At 38.1% G+C, this 17,291-nt stretch overlaps 2 protein-coding genes across 2 annotated transcripts in view; both read right to left on the minus strand.

Moving 5' to 3' along the window:
* Positions 1-309: 309 nt before the first annotated feature.
* On the minus strand, positions 310-7,051 carry six1a (SIX homeobox 1a). The gene is made up of 2 exons (XM_082153929.1): positions 3,462-7,051; positions 310-2,685 (listed from the first exon to the last, which is right to left on the minus strand). Exons 1-2 carry the CDS (start codon positions 4,019-4,021, stop codon positions 2,394-2,396), a joined length of 852 nt encoding a protein of 283 aa, XP_082010055.1. The 5' UTR covers positions 4,022-7,051; the 3' UTR covers positions 310-2,393.
* Positions 7,052-8,013: 962 nt separating this feature from the next.
* six4a (SIX homeobox 4a) overlaps positions 8,014-17,291 on the minus strand; it is a 9,839-nt gene continuing 561 nt past the window's right edge. The window contains exons 1-3 of the mRNA XM_082153084.1: positions 16,898-17,291; positions 13,834-14,474; positions 8,014-12,974 (exon numbers count right to left, since the gene is read on the minus strand). The exon at positions 16,898-17,291 is cut by the window's right edge and continues 561 nt beyond it. Of these exons, the coding sequence (XP_082009210.1) occupies positions 12,517-12,974; positions 13,834-14,474; positions 16,898-17,291 (1,493 nt within the window). The 3' untranslated portion in view covers positions 8,014-12,516. The remainder of the gene's footprint in view (positions 12,975-13,833; positions 14,475-16,897) is intronic.

Genomic DNA, 17,291 nt, shown 5'->3' on the forward strand with positions numbered 1-17,291 from the left:
AACAGATAGTGTGTGAGTGTGAGATTGACTGGCACATTCAGGCTTGCCACCGGAGGCATTTCACAGCAGTTTGTCTGCGCCAGAGAATACAACACTTTTGACTCGATCTAGTCCCATATTCATTTATTTGCTTCATGGTTTGCAGTTGGAGATATGATTTAAACAGAACATCAGTGAACAGAAATTCATTAGTTATATCCAGAGCAGAGAATAGTGAAATACTTAGAAGATAGATAAAAAAAATCTCTTGTTTTATTCTGATCTTAAGTTAAAAAAGTGATAAATTGAGATGTGTTGTGTAGTGTAAAGTTTTTTTTTAATGGCATCAGAACCTTTAACATTCATGGAACCTTTCTATTGCACAATTTCATTATATTAGAAAAAGGTTCTTCACACTAAGACATTTTTTCTTTCTTTTAAGAACTGTTCACTCAAAGGTTCTTTGTGAACTAAAAACGGTTATTTTATGGCATCACATGTGAAAACCCCCTTTTGGAACCTTTATTGTTTTTAAGAGTGTGTCTTTAAACTGTTACCAAAATGTGGTCTATACCAATTGGTTAAGAGAAAATAGAATTGGCTACGCAAAAATGAAATCCAATTTTTTAGTATTTGTATTTATCAGTTTCTTGGTTTGTAGAAACTTCCAACAAGAGGAAAGCATATAAGGAATGTTTATGTGCGAAATATAATTAGACTGTTGATTAAAACCACAGCTGACTTTCAGGCAGGATTGGCCATTGTTGGAAGAATTCTATGGGTTCCTGAATTTAGGTCAGGCACAATATGATATTTTGTAAAAATCACCTGTGTTTGTTTTGTCAGAAGTGACAGGGAATAGCCTAATAAATATTCTTTTCAAATCTCTTAAGATAGACAGACTTTATTGAACTCCAAAGGTACATTTCTGTTGTGCAACACCCTGTGGCTCGAGGTTGGAAGGGTGTCCCCTTCGTTTTTGCAATCAAGCCCCTCTACACCCGGAGAATGTTTCTAATTAGGGCCCGGAAACCCTCCGCGCTCTCTGTTCACAACCATTTACACTGACACGAGACTATCGAGGTAAGAGAGACAGAAAGAGCTGATCGCACAGCAGAATATTCCAGAAACTTTAGCTTTCCTATGCAGAGCTGGAAATGTATTGTCATTTTTCATCGTCTTCAAAATGTCAGAAAATCCGCGACAAATTAGAATTGTTTAAATCTTCAGTTATTTTCCATTTGTTAAAAATTGTTTGGCAGTATCTGTAGGCTATAGTGTTTAGCCTACTCAAAAAAGAAGAAGAAAAAGTTCACAATTGTTTTAAATTGGGTCAACGCTGTTTTGTAGTGGTTTGGGTGGACGAGGCGTTTTAGGTGTATGGGTTTTAGAGCGGAACTTGCGGATGGTGTCAATTCTCAGTGGCCCAGAACTAACAAAAAAACAAAAAAATAGCAATACTTTTCCCCTCTCTCTCATTTTCTCTCATTTTTGTCATAAGTCGGTCATTGTAATGAACTATATGTTTATCAAACTTAACGTTAAGGCTTAAAGTGACTCTCTCTCTCTCTCTGTGTGTGTGTGTGTGTGTGATTTTGCCCAGCTTTTTTCTTTTTTCTTTTTTTACTGAATAACGGTCAAAAAGTCAAACTCGGCCCTACGCGCACCCTGGCGCCTTGGCGTCTCTCTGCCCCTCTGCTTAAGGGCCAATTTTTCTTGTTGACGTTTCAGGCGTTCTCATTTTTCACGCGCCCATGCCCTCTTCCGGCTTGGACGTGTCACGTGGATTGACATATTTTTATTATTTTGAGGCTTTGTGTTTATTAATTGTCGTCTTCTGATATTTTTTATTAACACGCTCAAAGTGTTGATGATGTGTCGAAGATTTTGACAATAGCCTATGCCTATGTGATAAAAAAATAAAATAAAAAAAAAGATGTTGGAGAGCCACTGTTTTTAAAACTACAAGAATGTAGTAAATTAGGCTGTATTTAATACAAAAAAAAAATTAAGAACGAAACCAGTTTTCACATCCATAGTTTAGTTGAAGATGTTTGAAAGCCAATGTCTTTCTCATTAAAATCCCTGCTCTTAAGAATCCTGTCCAATACAGAACAATTTCCATAAATTAACTTTGATTAAAACATCATAAATTATTAAAAGTTTATGCATCCAACAATAGTGAGAATACTCTTAAATATTGGCCTCGCTGGTTTTACAAATTTAATGCACTTTTCCAGTAAACTCACAATTCCCCAAACTCAGAGAAACTCTTTTAAACCCCCTTTTCTAATCATTTTGCAACAGAATAGTTTATATCAGCAAACGTCCTCTGCGTCATAAGAATATGCGGTAATGCCGTAAATATTGGTTATGTTTATAAGTCTTGTCGCTTAAAAGGTGAACGGGAAATCCTAAGATCCTAAATCCACAAGGCTGGATGTTAGAGATCCCAACAGTGAATCATGGATCTGATGCGGATGTCCTTGCATGCTGTGCACCGAATGCTGCGCACCGAGGCCGGGCATTGGGTATGCGGGAGCCACGGGAGAGTGGATGTTCCCCTGCAGGAGGAGCACGGGGTTGTGCTCGGGACTCTGCGGCGGAGAGTATTCATCCTCAGAGCTGGACATCAGCGACTTCACTCCGTCGAGCGGAGACCGCTGGCTCTGCTTACCGCCAACGCCGTTGTTCTCGCTGTTTTCTCTGTTGGATGAATATTACATTTGAACATATTATATATGGGCCTAACTGACATGTCATAGGCCTAGAATTTGGCTACATATTAGCCTATTAGATAGTGTTTAACTTTAACAAAGTGTTATGGTTTCAAAATAGTTTCATCTTACATCGGCTAAATACAAACTTATGCTTTTTTTAAAACAGGAAAAATTGTTTTCGCACTTATGTAGGCTAGGCCTACTTCGCTTATGTCAACATGTCTGAAAAGATAACTGTCATCATAGATTTACGAAAGAAACGTTTCTAGAATTCGAGACGATTTTAGACTTATTACAAAACGCAAATCAATATTTATACTGAATCAAACTTTCAAAATCTGTAATTAAATTATACGACTATGAGCCTAAATAAATTCCCAGTGCAATAAGAAGAAAAAAAATCTCTTCCTTTTCTCTTGTTTCGTTCGTTAGAGCAAAAATGGATTTTTTTTTAATCCTAACCCAAAAAACAACAACAACAAAAATAGTTTTAATATAAAATACAAATTATAAAATAAGATCGTGTATGGGTTAAATGATTAGGGTTAAATTTGAGTGACTACATTATGTTTTTAATATAGTTAGGCTATACATTTGTCAAATATTGTTGTTCTCACTGCGCGCGACTGCAATTTTTTCGCTTTATTTTTTTAAAAGGTGTTCATGCACTTCAGTTTGCATACTCTCAAAAAACTGTAGCCTATATTTTATTATGTTTATATATTTATTATTATCATTACTTTTTTAAAATCAGGATCTCACCTCTCTTTTGCCTCGGCTGCCCGGTCTCTTTGCCTCCTGTTTTTAAACCAGTTGCTGACCTGTGTTGTGGTCAGTCCCGTTGCGTCCGCCAGCTCCCGCTTCTCCCTTGGAGATGGATAGGGGTTGTGCGTGTACCATTCACGCAGCACACCCCGAGACTTCTCCTTAAAGCAGTAACTGGTCTCTTCGCCGTCCCAGATCGTACGGGGCAAAGGAAATTTCCTGCGCACTCGGTATTTGCCCACAGCGCCCAGCGGGCGGCCCCGCAATTTTTCCGCCTCCACATAGTGAGCCTTCAGCCACAGCTGCTGCAGCTTCGGGTGGTTGTGCGCGGAGTACTGGTGGCTTTCCAATATCTTGTAGAGCTCACGGAAATTTCCCCGGTGGAAGGCCACCACGGCCTTCGCTTTCAGCACGGATTCGTTCTTGTGGAGGTGGTCGCAGGCTGGCAGGGACCAAAGGAAACGTCCGAGCCTCTCCAGGTTCCCACCCTGCTGCAGCACCTCGCAGACGCACGCGACCTGCTCCTGCGTAAAGCCGAAAGAGGGCAAGATTGACATGGCGCCCCGATGGAATCCACCAAGTAATACCCTCCTAATCCAAGGCTCTGTGGGTATTCCTCTCCAATGAGCCCCGGGACAAAAAGCCCCGTGCCACGTTTATCTGTTGATGCAGCTCCAATTTTAATAACCGTCTGTTATCCGGTTGTGTGGCACCACTGTCACTCTTCTGGGCTGCACACGTGAGATTCCGATGCGGTTTGTCCGTATGGATATATGACAGAGAAACCCAGCACAGCGTCATTCCGTGATTAGCTCGCCCCGGTCTGTTGTGGAACCGGCAGGCAGAGCAGAACTGCGTCTACAGATCCGTTCCGTTTCCTCCCCGGAGGGCGGACGTCAAGGCCTGAAACTGGAGACCTTGAACACACACACACACACACACACACGCACATACGCACATACTCACTCACACTATACCGTTGATAGGCTACTAATCAATTATTAAATGATCACAAGCACCTCCACAGCTTTGAAGCCGCAGCATTCACATCGCCTTCTGTTTTTCTTGACATCACAGTATATGAATAGAGATATTGGTTATTTTAATTATAAAATTATATGGTTTGCACTTATGCTTTATTTTCAGTTATTAGCTATTATAGATACATTCTGTAATTTATCATTATATAGAAAAAACGAGAGCAATGTGTGCGCTTTTGTAGTGGGCCAGAAGGTTTGATGATGGATTCAGGAGTGTCAAAGATGCTTAAAGGGAGATACAGAAAAGATCTACATCTCTGAATATAGTTTTTTTTTTATTCAGTCTGTTATCGTAAATTAGGTAAAGATACTCTTGCCTTCGTTTTACTTATTAATAAATGATAAAGGCAGCAATATCTATAATAATTAATAAATATGGAAATAATTTCATACATGAGATAACATTGCATTCTGTCTTTCATGCGTCAAAATACGATATGAATTACCTGAGGTCTTATTTCTGCCAGTTGAACTTCCTGAAGTCAGTGGCCTTGAGAAAGAATGACCCTAGTTCTATTATTTTAATTATGAAATGAATACAACGTCTTAAATCTATACATGAATTCGACTTTATTTCTAATAGTGTTTCCTGGTAACTTATATAGGCATAAATTGCTTTGATTAATCAATTGTAAATGGCTCTCTTAAAAATGTCACATAAATCTTAAAAAGGTTCCAATCAGAACTAATAAAAGTTAGGCCTACAGATTGATGCCATATAAAAACCTATAGATTACTAAGTTAGCCTATTTATTCGGATTTATTTTAAAAACCGTGTATGTGATTTAAAGGTCCCTATACTGGCCTGAAGAACGTTCAATGAAACACCTAGAACTTATTTTATCTCTTCTTTTAATTCAAGAACACTAACATTTTCCCCCGAATCTGATCTATGAAAGAAACCTTTTTTTTTTTAACAGTGCATATTGTTTTTTCTCTTTTTTTAATAATTATATTCAGTTTAAAATACACATAAGCCCCGTCGTTGAAGCATTTGGTCTGTGTGGTTTTGTAAGGTGGGTCTGAAACACTATACCGATCCATTAGCGAATAACTTGTGAGCTTGACGAGCTCTTAGTCTCCCGGTCACAGCTCTTTATCTCTCAAGATATCCGTAACATGACACCGGGAAATCCAGCTGGTCCGCCTGAGGCTGTTTATTATATATATTTTTTTAAATATTAGTTTTTTTCCTATACATTTTAGAACTTGGTGAGGATTTTGGACTCTAAATATTCCCTAATGCTAATTAGTATCTGTGTAATCTTTAATTGGCCCCCTTAACACCTGTGAAAACAATCATTCGTGTTCAGTCGAACCTGGGCGTTATCCTCCCCCTCTTTTTTTCTTTCTTTTTCTTAATGGTTTTTAATGCCTTTGAACAGTTTACTCAGCAAGCAGATGTTAACTGCATTTTAGAATAATCTACTTCTAATTCTATGAGAATCAGAATTGTTAATCTGAGCTCATTCTCGAGTCAATAAAACAGAACAAAACACAAAGAAGGCTATGTTACACATATTGCATAGTTTTTGTAACATCACACTTTGTTTAAATTAATCACGAATTATACACCTAGATCAAGTAAATATTAATTGTTTTTGTAAATGCACAGTAATGTGAAGTGTGATCGATATAATTATATGATGTGCATAAATATATTCTTAGAAAATGTCTACATTTGTGCATAAATGCTGGCTAAAACGGTCTCCTCGGCTCTGTCCTGAACTGTACGTGGGTCGATGGCTTCTCTGCTCAGGTTACGGTAGTATGTCCAGCACAATGCACCCCCTCCATCACACCAGATCCTCTACCAGCCCCCAGGACGGCGTCGTGCCCGCTCTCAGTTCATGATCATTTCAAGATGTTATGGACTAACTAACAGAAGCGCGCGCGCGCTCACGCACAGCGCGGCCCCGTCGTTGCCATTGAGTTGTGATGATACAGGGTGAGGGGCTGAGGGCACACACACACACGCACAAAACATCCTAATAAGTGCAACATAAATGTCACCATATTTCATGTTTAGTAGTCCGTGCTCCACCACTGTGAAGGTGTAAACTGTTTTCTTTTCTCCGAGTGTGTGTTTATGAGTTCTCTGTGAGGTGTAAATGAAAGACTGAGCGTCGGAGAATCCACCGCTAATTAGACGTTGTTGCAGCCGTTTGAGGGGGAAAAAACAATCCAGTACTATTGCATATTACCACTTAAAGGAATATTGATAATGGAGCTTTTTATCTTAATTCGTTTTAAACAGCAGTATTTTTTTTCAATAACAGTTTCATTGTTGAATGCATTTTTAAACATTATTTAGTTGCATTTGTTTTGTTTGCATGCCTGTAATTAGATACAGGGGCAAATGACCGACTGTAATTATGCAACAAAGTCATACTATAAAGGCCCATATTGACTTGATTTGTCATGTAGAACGTCAAAAACGTTAAAATAATAGCATATTCGTATTATTCTTTCACATAAGTTAGTCTGAAGTAAAATTATTTGAATGGTTTGATTGTTTATGATTTGGATAACTACAGGAAAATATTACCTACTCAAAAAGAGAAAGAAAAAAAGTGTAGTTGCTTCTTTACATTTTTTAAAAGTAAAATTAGTTTCGACCAATTTGAATTTAATTAATGGTCAATCAAGCTGAAATTATTCATAATTATTAGAATATAATATATAAATGGAATAGAATAAGTTAAATGGATAGATAGAAACCGCAAGATTGTCTTGTTGGATGATTAGGCTACATTTTGTTTACAGTGCATTGCAATGGAGAGAATGTAACTTTCTTTCTTTTTTAATCATTTTAGGATTCTAGAAAGCAATCCGGTAATGAGATTGAGAAGATAACATATATGAAACTAAACACGAAATATCTTTGTGTATTGATTTACACAGAAAATAATTAGACATATTCATCAGACGTAATGGGAATTGTTTTATGATGGCATATTTTATTTAAACAGGCTCAATGCCAATACATTTCTAAAGGAGAAAAACAATATATTACTTGCACAATAAATCCAAATACATCCATGGCAAACTCCAAACTCAAAGTGTCATATTTTCGTACTACAGGAAGAGGGCGCCAGCCAGTGACATCTATCTGCTTTTGCCACAAATAAATATATGAGTATTATATGAAATGCCTTCTGTTAAATATTTATGATCTATTTCATGTACTTATATATATATTTCTTTACATAATATTTTTTGCACTGTAAAAAGTGTTGGTTTTCACTTAAAAAAGCAAGTAACCTGGTTGCCTTAAAATGTAAAGTTCATTGATTTTTTTTTTTTTTTTAGTTAATACAACGAAGGACATTGGTTTAATCAACAGAAACTCAAAATATTATGTTATCTGAACCACATTAATTATCTAAGTTGTTTTGACCAAATAAAAAAGTGATAACAAATCATGAAATATATATATATATATATATATATATATATATATATATATATATATATATATATATATATATTTTTTTTTTTTTTTTTTTTACAGTGTGTGTGTCTTGTTTTTATGTTCTTCTATTCACACTGCAGATGAGGCTTCAGCTCAGAATCTGGAACAACAAGGTAAAACTAATTGAATTAATTCAAGAATAATGTCTGTCCTGCACTCTTACAAAGTGGTGTGTGTGGGCTGTCAGATGAAGTAATGAAAAAAACAGTTGTGCTCTCTCACTCTGTGGTCCAATTTCACCAGGGGCATAGATTAACCCCTGTGTGTGTGTGTGTGTGTGTGTGTGTGTGTGTGTGTGTGTGTGTGTGTGTGTGTGTGTGTGTGTGTGTGTGTGTGCGTGTGTGTGTGTGTGTGTGTGTGTGTGTGCATGTTTCACTGAAATCCTTATGCTTATCCTCTTCACTTTTAATGATATGTGCCATTCAATCACCCTTTTTTCTATCTAACTGATGACATACCATATACTTTGTTTTGTTTTAGTTTCTCGTGACTAACCAAACCCTATAACCCCATAAAATATAAATATATATATATATATATATATATTGCATCTTTTTGAATTGTAGCACCCCACAGTTGTTTGCAGAAACACAAGTTTAGCAATATCCGAAAAGTACTAGTGGCCTGATACTGCACAAAACGTGTGCTGTATGCATGAAAAATTGACCCCATACCTCTCCTTCCCTCTCTCTCTCTCTCTCTCTCTCTCTCTCTCTCTCTCTCTCTCTCTCTCTCTCTCTCTCTCTCTCTCTCTCTCGGCAGGCAGGCAGGCAGGCAGGCATACCAAAGAAATTGTGCAAGGCTGCAGAGGTCAAAGTTCAGTAAAGATGAATGACAGGATGACAGACTCATATCCCTAAAGGCAAAGAATGCAAGTTTGATGACACGATTTGATATTATTCAGGCTTATAAGCAGTTAGTTGTAGTTCAGGTTCAACTTGTGTGAGTTTAATGGCATTTATGCACATCACCCAGACCTGATCTGCTCAGCTTTAGACTTCAAACTGACGGAAAATGTTTGCTATTCACATTCCCTTGTCAGCAAGTATATCTGGCACTCTGCATTTACATTTACACATTCACACTTATTGGTCTGGTTCATATAAATTCTCTCTCTTACACACACACACACACACACACACACACACACACACACACACACACACACGCAGGTATGAGACACAGCTGAGGAGCAGCGTGTGCCCTTTCACCTCTCATTAGTGGGGGCGTGGGGGGAGGTTCAGGTTACAAATCCAGCTCTGTTTGCTATTCAGGGTTAAGTCCCCCCTCTTTTTGAAACCCCCAAAGGTGAGAGGTCATAGTTTTTAATAAGGCTCAGTTTGAGAGGTTCATGTTTTTTTATTACTGCTTCTCATTGATGCTCAGTGTGAGGTACGTTTGAGTAGTTTCGATCACCATCACTTTTTTCTTTGCATGTTGTTAATGCCAAAATATGACATAAAACCATTGAGCTCCCAACTCACAAAAACCTCTTCTCTCCCACTGTGTTCATTGTTGGAGCGGGTGTTATCTGATACCTGGCCATCTCTCATGGCAACAGGGTCACCTAGGCTGTTAGGGAACAGGTGACAATGCTCCTATTTCTTCTCCTCATACAATTTGTTCCAATTATCTCGCTCGCCCTTTTGTCCTGTCTTGTTTTCCCCTCCTCTGCGAGAGAGTCTGAAAGAGTCCCAGCAATGCTGCTGAGATGACGGTATATTCAGATTTGTTTGGCATCCGAACAAAATTTCAGGGAAAAGCTTTGGTATCGAAAATTGTTCGGCTGGCTAGCTCGAGTTTATGTGGTTTTAAAACTGCGACAATGCATTTGAGATCCACACAATGCCCGTAAGTGCCATCTGTAACAGTCATTTCCAAATCAGAGACAATTTCTCTGTCTGTTTCTCTACCTCCGTCTGGACCCCCCTAACAGGAGGCGACAAGGCCTCCAGAAATCCCCCTCCTGTTTATTTGAATTTAGGAGTCTGAGGCAAGAGCAGCTTGCTAACAAGCTCCAGACCACCAGGCATGTGCAAACGATCACCGCTGATTTTCCAGCACCCGGCCTGGCCTTTCTGTATCAGGTCTCTGCTTCACCTCCCCTCCCTGGCTACTTAAATCTTTTTATTTGCATGTTTCCTGTCGGTCTGAATATTTAACATCCACTGTAGACATAACATGGGAACACAAACAAATCTACGTTGAGAGTTTACAAGATCTCTCACAGTCATGAATGAAATCACTCGGGTGAGTCTGTTTTTCCAGTATAAATATTTAATGGATTTTTTTTTTTTTTTAGAAAAATACATTGTAACTCTAACATTTTTGTTCATGCTAAAATAATATTCACAATGCCGTTTTTGCTCATACATTTACATTGGCTGTACATTAGCTCATTTCACATCTATATCTTTTTAATTTCTGTAGAAGACTTTTCATTCGCCATCTCTGATTTCTAAAAGTCGTTTCTCAGTCCCAGAATGGCTGCATAGCTTTAGTCATGGAGTTAAATACTGCAGATGTCAAACCAGCACCAATATATATATAAAAAAATGGCAACCTGAAGACCAATCAAACGTTGACCTTCAGAAAACAGGAAGGCACAAAGAACAAACTCAAAAGCAAAAACTAGATGCACTCGTCCACACAAGCATTCTGACAAACACACAACTCACTCACAAACACAATCATATTCACATTTTTTCACATTTACAACTGTGCTGGCATGTCCTGTGCTGACACCTATTCAGACATTTTTTAAAATCTAAATTAAAAGCTTGATTTTTCATATTTCATATTGTTTTTGCTTTTTAGTTTGAAGACAAATTCACATGATCTGCTTGCAATGAGTTTAATCAAACGTTTAAGTGTCCCTTATCGCAGACTCAAAATAGTTTGCATCTCAAACGAATCAAGTAGTTCTTAGTATATTTTGTGTACTGATAACACCCAACATCTGTGGCGAGCTGTCAATTACCAACCATTCTGACTCATCCCTTAATTTGTATAAGCAAACATTGTGGATTTTGTATTGATAACACTGCATATTATTTGCATATTATTATTGTATTTGGAAGATGCAGGCAACGTAATGACCATGACAATGCCACGAAGATTTTCACCGATTTTGTGTTTTTAATCTGCTTGGGAATAAAGTGTGTCTGTGCATGTGTGTTTCCGTAGGGAGGTGACCTTTAAGGTTCGACTCAGATGACACATGACCAGACGTCCACCTGTCTGCTAACCTCAACTCTTCTTGGCAGAAACTAGCAGGTGACTCTCATAAAACACACATATGTCCACACTCCCCACTGTATGAGGAAAACAGAAAGAGGGAGCGACAGAGAGAAAATAAGAGCTGTCTGCTACCTGTAGCTCAAAAATACATGTAAACTCTTAAAACAGTATGAAATAATTGCTAGAAGGGATATGGAGGAAATCTGAAAAAATATTATTATTTTATGGGCCAGGGGTTTCCAAAAGTTTTGATACCATCATTCCAAACATTAATTCCCTTGGAAAGGGACCCCATTCCTAATATATAAAAAATCAGCTATATATGTTTATGTATAAAGACCAAATTTATACTATAATATTTTAATATTAAATAATGTTTTGTATATTTTCTGAAAAATATTTAGTTTCTATTATGTTCTACCCACCATTGTTTTGTTAGATGCAGAGATTTTTTTATTATTATTAATCTTAATTATTAATTGATTTTCAGCCAGTCTTTAGAAAGCAGAATGAAATATAATGAAAGAATAACATATTTAGTAAATTGTATTTAATGTATATATATGTATGTATGTATTTATTTATTATTTACTGTGAACTTTTTATTTTACTATTTACCTTATTGGTAACACTTTACAATAAGGTTCATTAGTTAACATGAACTAATAATGAACTGCACATATACAGCATTTATTAATCTTTGTTAATGTTAATGTAAACATTTACTAATACTTTATTAAAATCTTGTTAGCATTAGTTAATGCACTGTGAACTAACATGAACAAACAATGAACTTGTATTTTTATTAACTAACGTTAACAAAAGATGAGCAAATACAGTAACAAATGGATTGCTCATGGTTAGTTCATGTTAGTTAATACATTAACTCATGTACCTTAATATAAAGTGTTATCATTTTATTTTTGTTTTATTTATGAATTAATTTTTTACAATTGTAAACTTTTCCATGGACCCCCTAGCACTCTCTTGTTTGAAAACTCCTGTTATACACAACTATTGATTTAGTATAGCTGAAAAAAGTAACTGTGTGTGGAAAGAGTGATAAAAGAGGAAAACAACAAAAAACAAACACTTTCAAAAACTGTATTCTTTAGATATGACTTTGCATAGGTTCTCCAAACCAAGTGACAGATAGATGTACCAAAATAATTTAATACTTACATTAAAAAAACAGCAAAACATTTAGAGGCTGGAAACATAAAAAAAAACCTCAATCAACAATCCAATAATGTTGTGATTTCAGTAAAAAGTATTTTACCTCCTTCTCCTCTTAAGTTCAAAGGTCAGTCATTTCTTCCTCTATATGGACTGTTTTTAGTTTTGTCAGTTGTTTTTCCTCTTCTTCCCCCACTCCTCTCATCTCTCCCTTCCCTCTCTCTGAAACCGCACATAGGAAGTCTCCATTTAGGCTCGAGGTCATCTGGGCATCGTGACCTCTGAACTGGCCGGTAAGGTCCGTTTGGGTGAGTAATGGTGAGCTTACTGTGAGAGTAGTGTAGTCTTGCTGGCTCGTTGTCATGCTGGTGTTAAGTGTGGTGGGGGAGTAACCCAGGTGGTAAAGGTATCCGCCCGGAGTCTCCAAAGGTTCCTTCTTTACAGCAGACAGTGTGTGTGCGCTGGCCAGGCCGTAGAGTGCCGTGCTGGGCTCGAGAGAGGTCAGCTGAAGCCTGTCCTGCTCCTCCACCCCGAGGTGACACAGAGAGGCATGAGCAGGAGATCTGCCATCAACAACGCCTGACAGATGACAGAAGAACAGAGAAAAGATAAAGCGCTTCAACCTTTTCGGTGGTATACAAATATTAAGGATATATTATTCAGTTCCATGATAAAGAAAAGGAAAAATCATGTGACTAATAATGTAAGGATACATTAAATGTATTATATGTGACTGTAAAAACTTGTATAATGTTCTAAAAAAGTCTATTTCAAATAAATGCTGATCTTTTGAACTTTCTATTCATCAAAGGATCATTAAAATGTATTAACTGTTTTCTACATTGATAATAATAAGAAATGTTTCTTGAGAAGCAAATCAGCCTATTAGAATGCTTTCTGAAGGATCATGTGACACTGAAGACTGGAGTAATGATGCTGAAAATTCAGCTTTGCCAACACAGCAATAAATTACATTTTAAAATATATAAAAATATTTTTATTTTATTTTATATTGTAATAATATTTCACAATATTGCTGTTTTTCATAAACAAAGCCTTCTATTTTCTGATAAAAAGAAAAAATTATAGAAGATTATGCCACATAGGTTTCCTTTTCAAGAATTGCATTCTTTTACTGAAGATTTTCCTTCTATATAATATCAGGATAATTGTATCAGCCTGACATTTTTTACATTATGCCCTCAACAAATTATCAAAGTTAATTAAATGTTTAATAATTAAATATTATTTAATACAGAAATTAAAACTCATCATAAAAGCGGTTTATTAACGTCATTGTACATATGAGTTGCAGGAAACAACAAAATAAACATCACGTCTTTGACCTTCATAACAAACACAAACAAGACGTGTGGTCTTCTCATCCTGATCAAAGGCATGATGGAAACTTTGATGATGTTTGATGAGTCTCACTCACCTTGTGTAACTGATGAGGGTGAAGAAGAAGATGATGGGAGCTGCAAGGGAGGAAGGACCATCTTGTTGCTAAGCAGCGAGGTCCCGTTGCCTTCAGAAACCAAGTTGTAACCTTCAAGCTGCAAGCCATCGGACGAGGTGACGGTGAACGGCGAGCTGATGGACGTGGTCTGGTCCTGAACTGACACATCCTGCCTAACATCCTCTGCTTTCACCTCTACATCTGTCCCATTCACACTGCAGTGAAATGAGGGGTACGCCAGAGAAGGGTCTGCTGTTACCCTTTTATCCTGTCCTGCACCATCCATCTCCACATCTGCCACTGACCTGCAGGCCAGAGACTGGAGTCCCAAGTTCATGCCACTGAAGAGTACATGTCCTGTGGTGGAGAGAAAGGAAGGGGTGCCGTTGTGAAAAACAGAGGCGGGTGTGTTGACCGAGACTCCGTTAAAGATGACGGACGGTGAGTTCCTGCTGTCTCCAACCTGCTGGACGATAACCCCGGCTTCCAGAGCTCCAGAGCAGAGAGGCACAACTGTATTACCCACCGCCCCATCAGAACAGGTCGACATCGGACACGGGGACAAAGACTCCTGACCTTTACTGCTCTCATCCTCCGTACTGTGATTTCCATCTGACTCACTGAGAGAGAGTGAAAGACAGAGATATGAAGGACAGTAAACCTTTGAGTCTCCATCGCTACACTTTTATTTTATTATTTTGCAAAAAAAATTATTGCACACTGTAGCTGAAATGAAAATGCTTTGACATTACATAAATAAATCCGAGAGGGACCCCAGACAGCAACATAGTGTCGGCCCAGATTCGGCCCACATCTGGGCCTTGTGGAATCCAGGTGTACCAGATGTGGGCCGGATCCGGATCCGGATATGTTGCTGTCTGGGACAGATTCCAGTTTTCCAAAAAATCAACTAAATCCTAAAAGCAAGAAAAAAAATTCATTCTTGCGGCACAGGAAAATCAAAGATAGATAGATAGATAGATAGATAGATATTACTATATCACAGACACACAAAACAACACACATCTGTGCTCACTGTGACAATGGCGACACTGATATATTTTAAAAGACAAGAGAGAAATACTTGGGAAAAATTCTAATTCTATATTTCTAAACTGTGTGAAAGAGAAGATGAAAGATGATTTTATCATTTTATACTGTTGATGCGTTTGGCAATATTGTATACAAAACACGCACACCAATAAAGTACTTTGAAAATGAAAGGGGGAATGTTGTTTTATGAACCAACTTTTCACTATTTGAAGTGTACATGAGCGCAGAATGACGCAGCTGCAGGAAGATGGAAACGGGAGCGCGCGTAGACAAATGGGGAGGTGAGTATCCACTTCACACCGCGGGACCCCCTAGATCACAGACTTCGCATGTCAGGAGTAATCCTGTCTATACTACAGACTCTCTTTTACGCACGCACGCACGCACGCCATTTGGCGACACAACCCAGCAATCACAGCATGACTTCACAAATGGTCAGCTTTATGTTCACAGTGTCCTTCGCAAAAACGGGGAGGGTCCGCCAGTATAACGAGAGGGTAAATTTAGCTGATATTTTAAAGTCCGATAGAGCGCGATTCCTCCACTGCGCGCTGAAGACGATATTTCACAGTGACTTCAGCTGTTCAAACATAAATTCGTGTAGTTGAGAGAGAAGGGCGCGTTTAATGAATGACTGCAGCAGCTGTGAGACTCCGACAGGACTTCCACAACGCTCATGTGTTCCTCTTCACAGCCAGCCAAAAGATTTTGCCAATTATTCTTTTTAGTGATAACGTCATTACGTGGTTGGGAGCTTAAACACAAGACGCGTTCTGTCTGTCTACACGAGCGTCTTTGTTAGTTGCGTCGCGTTTAAAAATAAATTTAAATTCCTTGTTTTCCGTTTAAAACATATTTCAGTAATGCTAAATTATGAAACCCCCAAGGTTTGGATATAGGCTATAAAATATTGGACTTTCAAACATAGTATTTATATTTAAATGTAATTTTAAACACTGGTGATCTATTAAACACTATAAAATAATATTGATAATTAAATGCTATCTAAATTCCTGGCTGAGATTCTAAATGGGGTCCCTGGATCTGTAAAGGTTGAAAACGCCTGACGTGGCCTATTAATATCATATTTGCCACACCCCCACATGTGGCATTACAAAAAATAACAAGATAAATGAATGAATGAGGCATTTAAGATGTCCTCTATAAAGCAAACGCATGCATTTTCTGGCTGATATTAGCAAAAACACTTGTCCAAACATGAATTGTTGATTATTCTGAGGACCTATTTAGTGTTTTTCTTTTGTTGAAATGTTGGTCAAGGAGTCCAGCTGTAAATTATAAAATTGCCTCATTCACGTAATAAATACGATTGCTTACAAATGCTTTAAACAGCGTGTGACATCAGCTTTCTGTGAATGGAAAAAAAGTATGTGTGTAAGGTCACCTCCACCAGGTGCGCAGGAGCTTTGTTCACAAAGAGTTTTAAACATTATTAGTGAATCCTGTATTTCCAGTGCATGTGTGTGAGTGTGTTAAAATTGAGTGCTGAAGAGGAGGTTTTCCTATCCCCTCTGGCTAAAAAGAAAAGTAAATAGTTCAGAATGATTTATGTGGTGGGGCAAACCTTACGCGTCAATGGATCCTGAGTAGCTATACTCACTCAAAAATAAACACACGCGGTGGTGACTCACGCAATACATTTTATGCACACTTTTGGATAATGTCCTTTAGAAGCTAGCTTTCAGTTAAAAAATGTCGATGTTTTCTTCTGATTTAACATCATTGTAAATAAATAAAATATTTACTTTTAAATGCAGAAGCACTGGTAACAACCCACAAGCTGTGACAATCCACAAGCATATAAGCAGAAACTTTTTTTTAACCATGAAATGCCAAAAAGGGGGTTCTTGATCTCTCCAGAACTTTGCTTTAACTATATTTCAATAGTATTGCCAATATAACTTAATAAAGTTATTTTTAAATTCCTTGAGTGTTCATTCATTCATTGAACAGAATGTGTCTTGCTCACCTTTTGGACTGCGCCTCTGACGGGTTTCTGTCTCTCTGTCTCCTGTTTTTGAACCAGTTGCTAACCTGCGTCAGAGACAGTCCAGTGATCTTGGCCAGGTTCCTCTTCTCGGCCGGGGACGGGTACCGGTTCTGCTTATAGAGTTCCTTCAGCGCGTTCCTGGAGCGCTCTTTAAAGCAGTACACCGTCTCCTCTCCATCCCAGATGGTCCGGGGCAGGGGAAACTTTCGTCGCAGACGATATTTATCCACTGCGCCCAGCGGTCTACCGCGGGCCTTCTCCGCCTCCGTGTACCGGGCTTTGTACCATAAGTCCTGCAGGGCAGAGTGGCACGACAGGCTGAAGCTATGGCTCTCCAAGATGCTGTAAAGCTCCTGGTAGCGTGCCTGGTGGA

Source organism: Leuciscus leuciscus, assembly GCF_965113295.1.
Source record: "Leuciscus leuciscus genome assembly, chromosome: 22".
Taxonomy (NCBI): Eukaryota; Metazoa; Chordata; class Actinopteri; order Cypriniformes; family Leuciscidae; genus Leuciscus; species Leuciscus leuciscus.